An 8,655-nucleotide genomic window follows, 5' to 3' on the forward strand; every position below is an offset into this window, starting at 1 on the left:
TCTGTGTTTACCTGTCAACTTTGGTGGAAAGGTTTCCATCGTAATTACACCTTATGTATTGGAAGGAACCTGGCAGTTCTTAACATCACTAATACTAATCTGGAGAGGTACAACACCGTAGGAGCTTGCTGAAAAATAACAATAAACCTTTATTAAAATTTCCAATTTTTGCAAAAACATTTTGACTAAATTCCAACTCTACTTAAATTGTAATTAAATACTTACATTTATTCTCTAAGTATTTTAAGTAAATAAATTTCCCAATTATCTTAAATTTTTGTATGGTATACAATGACTACATTTTTGTAATAAATGCACAATTCTAATGAAAAAATAATGATCTTGAACTTTAATTGAGCCCTTCATTTGAGGAGATGAAAGTGGTGTACATTCATTCATTTATTATGTCTTACAACCCCCGTGTGATGCAGGTACTATTATCATAATTTTACAGATGGGGAAACTGAAAGGCTAATTAACTTGTCCAATTTACAATACTCTTAGCTGTAAACTTAGGGTATCCTATTGTACTCACAGGCAAAACAAAACTCAGCTCACCTGTGATGAATATTTACTACAAATTCTTAAACTCCATAAGCATTTTACTTATAGGAGAGAATGTATTACACAAGCCTTCGGAGAGTTGGTTTTGCATCGGTGATGGCTTTGAGTGCCATAGAAATGAGCTGCCTAGAAACAAACATCACAGCACCAGTTTATTGTACAGTGTCACTGTGTTTCCTAGCTAGTTATGGAGATGATGTGCATTTTCATTTAATGTTATTAGCCATTCAAGCACACATGTGTGCATTAATTCTGTACGATGTATCATACTGCACTTACACACACACACAAAATACTGTTTGCTGACAAACTCATTCTCTCAGTTTACTTATGTGTTCCATAAACTTCTTTACTCGGTCAGGATCAACACCATTTGCCCAATAACCTTCTTTCTTGAAATACGAACCAATTATTAGAGCATTTGCATCCAAGTAATTCCTGACATTCTCCAGAGTCACTCCAGACCCAATCAACACAGGAATCTTCACAGCATGTTTAACCTCTGAAGAGAAGAAAAACAAAATTAGGGTTAAGTCCCATCTTTGAAACTCTACCAAGACTCTAATTTGTGTAGTTTTTCAACAATAAAGGTATCAAGAAACTCACGGTCACAGTATTTCTTACTTCTACTACAGAAACTAAGAAACAATTTCTCTAGAAAAAAAACACACCTTTAGCTCTGAACAGCTGTTAAAAAAAAATCTCACTTTTATTTTATTTTGCATTTTGTTGTTGTATGAAACACTGCAGAAGAATATTCCTGGCCACATATTAAAGGATGGTTTCAGTGCTGTGGAAGATACAAAAGTTGGGTCTTGGTGCCATACCTTTACCCCTCTTTATTCTCGAGGAACAAGATTTAAGCAACATTAAGTTGAATTGGCTGGCAGAGAAAGTACTGTATTTTACTATATTTCGTCATAAAATACTTTTTATTCCACATCCCTGGTAAGAAGAGATGCTGGATGCAGGAAGTTTTTGCACAGCAGGATCAGACCGTTTTACTTATTGTGACTGTTACCATCACACTTAGAGGCTCTGTTGTGCTTGAGGTACTATGCATACATGGAAAGGAGCTATCATTTACTACTGTGTTGCAGTAGCACCCAGTATAGATTCCAGGCAAACCAGGTCCATTGCCTTGACAAAGGATTTACTGATGCTGGAGTGACCATGTGGGTTCCCATGCCCCATATGGAGTCTTAACTGTATTCTCAATTCCCCTCACCTTAACACATGAATAATCACCTCCCCAGATCTTTCCATGAAGCAACCAAAATACAGCTACAAGAATAACATGCCATTCTTATTTCCATTCATTGTATCAGCTCAGATTCTTTTTTGCAGGTCTGGTGAGATCATTACAGTGGCAGAACTATTCAGCAGAGCTGTGCTCATTACAATTCTTCAGTCATCATTTTAAATCACAGTCATGGTAGTTGGACTGGTGTGTATTTCTGCCTTGCTGAATTTATGCTGTGTTGACAACTAGTAGAAGATCCTTGGTGAAGAAACAAGAAAGGCCTTATTCATAGGGAATGGAAAAGGAGCGTGCTCTCTACTCCATGATAAATTTCAGGAACTTGGAAGTAGGAAAGCAAGTGGTGGTCATACAGACTACATTGATAGCTCCAGCTAGTTTATCAGAAAGCAAAAGATAATATTGATAAAGACTACCTCTCTTTCTATGAATGGCAATGGAACAAAAAAGCCAATTATTTTTTCTATATACAGTATGTGTTACTTAATTATCTGACCTGGTTCCAAAAGGAGAAATAGACAAAATATCAAAACAAGGCTCAAACATTACAGATGCATTTCATCCCTCATGCATAGGAGTGGATTTCAGCCTGTGGTTCAGGTGATCATGTTCACTGTGAAATGTATGCATTCTGACAGACCTGACTGTGCAGAAACTCATCTATGGTTCAGTTACCGTAGTTCACATTTTTTTAGAATAAAAACAAAAGAGGATGGCTGTTTTGACCATGGAAAGGTTCCCCATAGATAAATAAAAGGTTATTAGAGTATTTTCTGCAGAACCTGCGTCAGTACTTGCTCTGGGGGGAAAAAAAAAATTAAAAATCCCAGTTCAAGAATTACTAAGCATTCTTCTCATCCTTTCATTTAAAACTGAGCATCCTAAGAATCTCTCATAGGACTGGATGCTTCATCCCTTACTTAGACAAATGTTGCTCGGCGTTATTTCTGACGTTTAAAACCATATAAATTGCTTTAACTGGTGATAAGCTGATGTAAGATGGTTAGAGCTTGAAATAAGTAGGGAAAGCATATACGAAACATATAAAAGTCTGCTTCAAAACACTGTTTGTTTAAATGAAGTTTCATCAGAAGCCTAACTTATTAATTATGCTTCAGGGAAGACTAATTATTTATCACCTTCCTACTTCACTGAAGAAAGGGGATCAATTAAAATGCTCTTGAATCTCTTTTTAGGTCACATGCCCTACCATTTTTCCGTCTAGGAACAATAACTCCTTCTTACAAACATTTTAACACAAAAACAAAACCGTTCCACACAGTCCTTATTGAAAATTTTAAACAAATCAGATGGATTATGCATATATGGTTAAAACTACAGTTATTTCTATGCCTATGTTATATTCTTGTAGTAATCCTGCTTACAGCAACAAAATAATTCATTTTTAGTTATTTATAGCGTTATTACTGAAATCCTGTTCTAGAAAATTCAGAATTTTATTTATATAGTATCTACATGCTCTTAGAAATATATCTGCTTTACATAGATACCAATGCATAATTAAGGTGCTACAACTGACCGGAGATTTGTGCAACAGTACTTTACTGTATTCCCAGAGGAACTGCATTCCAAGTCAATATTTGTTTTTATGACAAGTGCATAAGGCACATTAGCAGGTAGTTGGTTTACAATTATTTCACATCAGCAGGACAAACGAAGAGACAAATAATTAAACGGAGCATGATCACATGGGTGTAAGACAATGGCTTAGCCCTACTAGGCAGAGAGTGAAAACCAGTGAAACCTGGGAGTGCTGTGAAACTATAAAAAAAAAACCCAAAGCTTTCCAAAGAAGCAAGGTATCCAACTCCTGCTGTGATCCATACATGACACATGGACTCCACACACATCTCCAGTGCTGGGGATTTATTCAGATTGACAATGTGAAGAATGGCAATAGGAGTGCTCCATCTGCAATAAGACTGGGTTACCTACTTAAGTACGCTACAGATGCTACTTTCAAGTCATTTCCAAGCACACCAAGGCCTAAAATTGATTAGAAGGTGATTTTTCTATCAGCTGTGTTAATACAAATTCTAATTTGTAAAAAAAAATAAAGCAACAGCGGTGAGACATGCTTTTGCATGGCAATGTTCAGTCACCATCAAGATGTCTCTCTGTTTAGAGCTTTGCTTCAAATCTCCCTCAGCTTTCTTGGCTTTCTTCTTCTGATTTTTTTTTTATTTTGGACACAAAGAGAAAAGAGGGCAATTTTGTGATGTTACGGTAACAAGATCGTAAAGTTTACACAACTTGCACATTTCTCTATTTCAATGAACTGTAACTAGAGGGCACTGTGCTCTTTCTTGTGACAGTACATCTGCAGACATGTCTTTAATAAAATCAAATGAAATAGTGCTTGGTTGCAAAGCACAATGAAAGCATTTGAACTATGGTATGCACAAGTTATATGAAATAAAGGCCAAATGCTCCTCGCTTGAAAACAATGGCAAAGAGCAGCATAAAAATAAGCACCACTGTGCCAATAACTTGCTCGACTACTCTTCTTTAAGAGCCTGTTCATATGCAGTAATCACTGCAGTGTGCAGTACCGTATACAACATTATGTTTATGGTAGTGCTCCACTGTAACACATTTTAGTTTTTTTAATTGAAAGGACTTTTTCTGTCATTAAATCTAGGGCTTACAGAAAGTACAGATCAGAGACTCACATCTCCTGTTTATCTCTACGAGGGTACCGCAAAGGCAGCAGCCTCTATTTTGACCTAAATGTACTATCAAGAAGTGAGAGGGTGAATCAGTCTTGATGCCCCTTTTATGAACAAAAACTAAGGAGATGACAGTCACAGTTGGCTGTTGAGTTTGATGATGTAGCGCATTTTCCACTGGTTACTCAGCTGAGGCCATTTGCTTTGTTCACACAGGTAACTAAGGAGTCATTATACAAAGCTTTGATCACTTAAAATACAGCCTGGATGTGAAGTAGGTATTTCAGCCAAAGAGAAAACCCGATAGATTTACTCTCCAACCAAAGAACATTTCACAATGTAGCAAACTGGAACAAACTTCCATAACCTCTTAAATGAAAATATGGTTTATTAAATTAAACGTAACTCAAAATGCTCAGCTCCTTAATAACCTGAAATCTGATTTTTAGACCCTGTGCTCTGTCGACCACTGGTGCCTGGTACGCCCAGACAGCCCCAGAGTAAAGCCTGCCAGCCGCTGTGAGGAGCGATGCTGATGGTTGCCTACGAGAAGGCAGCGACAAACTACAAAAAAACCCTACTCACCAGTTCTCTGGCTTGACAGGGAAACACTCACTTCCCACATCCCATCACAAATCAGTCAATTCAACACAGAGACACAAAGGCAAAACCACTTCTGTATTACTGCACAACAAAGCTGAAAAAAGACATGACAAAAATCTCATCTGTCTCCTGGTTCTGCTTTCAAGATACGCTTTGCAGTGTGATGAAAGGTGCCCAATTGTGTGTATCATCGTAATACAGCACTTCCAGGGCTGCATAAATTCGTGAAATGCAAAATTTCACTCACATCAACACCAACTTTGTAGACTGTATATCCGATTCCTTTTAAGAATCTGCTGACATAGATATGCCTAATTTGTCATTTCTTTATACCCTGGAATATTGATTTGTAAGTTCTTCTCTTAACTGTTTTAAGCCAACATGCTGCTTATAAGAGGGCCTGCTAACATCCAAAATCCTGTGACTTAAGTAAAATAAATCCATGATCCACAGATTCTTGTTTTCATAGCAGAAATCTAAACACAAACTTAATGTGTGTACTTCATTACAGCTGCCAACTCTGATTCATTTTGTTCTTTGGACCCAGAAAGAGAACAAGATGGAGACTGACATGTTTGTTCACATGAAAGAAAAGCAGAAGCCAGGGTACGGTGCTGTCTGGTTGGAGTCCTGTGATAAAAACTTACGGGCCTAGAGGTCAGGTTTAGCTCTCTGATGCAGGAAATCAACGGAGGTTGCACATGCATATGTGAAAGCAGAATTTAACCTAGAATTTTGCCCTAAGACTCATCAAATCCTTTTGTTATTATTTAATCTGCATTAAGGATGGTGGAGACATTAATTGCAGGCAGGGACGGAGCTCTAGATTAACGAAATTCTGTAGCCTTGAAAATATGCCTAGTTTTCCTAGTCCCCTATCCCAAGTATCATTTACAGTTTAATGTACCAAAAGACCCAACTAATTTAAGAGTTCAATATTCACACCAAACCATCATTTTCTTTTTAACATTTGTGATTAAAGCATAGTAATTTATAACCTATTTGGTAAAAAGTTTAATATGTATGAAATAAAAACCCATTTTGACAAGTTCAACATTTATTTTAAATGCTGTTAAGCATGTATGATATAGGTAAAACGCTGAAAACACTGAATGATTTCCTATTATTTCAAAAGATGTTTGAGGTCCAGGTATCTATGGCAAGTGAAGTATGTTTGTTTTTACAATTCACTCTGCACTGGAACTTCAAAACATGCCAGTTTAAGCACGGGAGCAAAAATGAAACCTAAAAAAATACACATTCTATTTTATGTAGTGAGACCCTCAAATTCAAGCCATTAATCTAAATTAAAATTAGTGATGAAAATCAAATGCCCCCATGACAGAACTTTAATTCTATCATGGGAGCAATCCATTTTCATGAAGACAGCCCAAACTTACGCCAATATAAAAATATGAAGAATCATATAAAACTTTTGCAAAGGTCAGAGCTCATAGGTCAAATGACTCTCCCTGGATAAAAATTCACACCATTTAAAAATTATTTTGTTGCAATATCTCTCTATCTACCAAAGAACTTGTATTCTTTCTGAAAATCCTCTAAATAGTATTTTCCCTGATACTGCTCTTTGGAATGTTGCCTTATCAAAATGCCTCTTTTCTTGCAGGACTTCCATCTTCATTGTGAAAGATGAAAATGCTTAACTCCTCAATGGAAAGATTTATAGTTAGTTAGTTTTCTAATAAGGCTATAAAGTAGCTTTTTCTTATATTAAGACTTTTTAGAAATGGAACAGGGTTTTGTTTTGGTTTTTACATATTTTACATATATTTTTAACTTTTTTTTATTTAAACCACAACATCAGTGTTGTAAAAGCTTCAAATAATTTTCATTTTTGTCCTGCCAAATTGTTGTTTAGAAACGTATGACAGCCAATCTGAATAGCACCTCAGTCACATTAGTTCTGCTACATCAAATCAAACCCTACAGTGAGAGCTTCTTTTCTTCCCTCCTTTTTTCCTTAAGGAACAGTGGGTATATAGATTTCTTTCTACATTAATTCAGAAGATGATTCACTGCCTGTTGTCTGACCTTCGTACGACAGCTCTCACCTTTCAGCTCCTGAGGATCTGCGGGCAATCCAGTAGCTGTGCCAGTCAGTACAACCCCATCAGCCAGGAAGAGCTCGGCAGCCAAAGCGGTCTCAGCCACACTGACGTCTGCCGTCAGGGCGTGAGCACTGTAAACAGCAGGAACATACCCTGTGGTTACTGTCTGTGCACACGTTGGTTATCCATCTCGTTGAATGTTTAGACTGCATTTCTCAGTCTTCCCCACTGGCAGAACAACCAAAGGAAGGCTTTATGAGAGAGGGTAAGTGTCCTGTTTTAAAATGGGAAGTAAAATTGCAATATGAACAGGAAACGTTTTCCATGAGGGAACCATAATTGATCGAGTCTATTGCTCTGGGTCTCCTGTCTCTAAAGAGTGATTGCTAAGTGTGGACTACCAAGCATCAACTGAGACAGCTGCTTACATGTTGAACGCTTGTATTTCAAAAAGGTTGAGCACACACAGCGCTCTGACTTCAAGTGGGAGTTGTGGATGTGCACTCATTCATAAAAAAGATTCTGTTGCCTAGAACAGAATTAACACCCTCCAATTCATGAAGTCCACTAACAGAAAGTATAGTTATTACCTATGATATAATCACAGGATTTGCCTTACATCGTTACAAACATCAATTACCTGCAACCTAGCTTTTCAACAGCAGTCTTTGGTAGATGGGTGATGCGCTTTGTCTGAAACCTATAGCAATAGCAACTTTTAAATGGTGCTAAACTTTGAAAGAATTCCAGCCATTGCTAGTTCAACATCCAACTTTGTTGTTTCCATATCTCCAGTTAACTAGAAAACAATGGCTGTGGCCAACATGTTGAACTGATGAGTGGTGACGGAGCCAACCTCCCTCCTGAATCAGCCTGGATGGACAACACTCCTGGAGGGCAGGAGGGGGCCATGCTCTGGCCCATATTCAGAGGCAGCACATGTGTGCAGTGTGTTCCGCTCATGGCAATGGAAGCAAAAGGAAGTACACAAACTCACTTTCTGCAGCTGGAGAAAGGCAGGCCTAAGTACATCATATATACAATGAGGTTGAAACGGGGCTTAAGAGTCATAGTGACCCTAAAACTAGCACATGGAGGGCAGCCATGACACAGTAAGTAGACTACAAAAATAGTTTCTCCCCATGTAGAGAACAGGAGGCTAGCAGCTCTCAGTGGCAGGCATATTTTTCTACATTAAAAAAAACAACAAACAAGTCCTTTAACATTTCCTTCTCAGCTGACAAATCTGCCTGAAACAAAAACCTCTCTTACTTTCTGTGGTGGGTTGACCCTGGCTGGACACCAGGTGCCCAAAGCCACTCTATCACTCCCCCTCCTCAGCTGGACAGGGGAGAGAAAATATAGCAAGAAGCTTGTGGGTCAAAGTAAGAACAGGGAGAGATCATTCACCAATCCCCATCACAGGCAAAATGGACTCATCTTGGGGAAATTAATTTAATTTATTGCC

General features: G+C 37.8%; 1 protein-coding gene across 1 annotated transcript; it reads right to left on the minus strand.

Annotated features, from left to right (window-relative positions):
- Nucleotides 1–207: 207 nt before the first annotated feature.
- On the minus strand, nucleotides 208–8,258 carry LOC104619044 (uncharacterized protein F13E9.13, mitochondrial-like). Its single transcript, XM_010284809.1, has 3 exons — nucleotides 8,185–8,258; nucleotides 7,191–7,318; nucleotides 208–1,066 (listed from the first exon to the last, which is right to left on the minus strand). The coding sequence occupies exons 1-3, from the start codon at nucleotides 8,256–8,258 to the stop codon at nucleotides 876–878; spliced, it is 393 nt and encodes a 130-aa protein (XP_010283111.1). The 3' UTR covers nucleotides 208–875.
- Between the last annotated feature and the right edge of the window lie 397 nt (nucleotides 8,259–8,655).

The sequence above is a fragment of the Phaethon lepturus genome, unplaced genomic scaffold, assembly GCF_000687285.1.
Source record: "Phaethon lepturus isolate BGI_N335 unplaced genomic scaffold, ASM68728v1 scaffold1664, whole genome shotgun sequence".
Lineage (NCBI taxonomy): Eukaryota > Metazoa > Chordata > Aves > Phaethontiformes > Phaethontidae > Phaethon > Phaethon lepturus.

Coding starts and splice junctions, on each gene's coding strand:
- LOC104619044 (XM_010284809.1), bottom strand. CDS start 8,258: ATGACTCTTAAGCCCCGTTTCAACCTCATTGTATATATGATGTACTTA. Junction 7,319..8,184: donor CCTTTCTCCAGCTGCAGAAA/GTGAGTTTGTGT, acceptor TGCTGTTTACAG/TGCTCACGCCCTGACGGCAG. Junction 1,067..7,190: donor AGATCCTCAGGAGCTGAAAG/GTGAGAGCTGTC, acceptor TCTTCTCTTCAG/AGGTTAAACATGCTGTGAAG.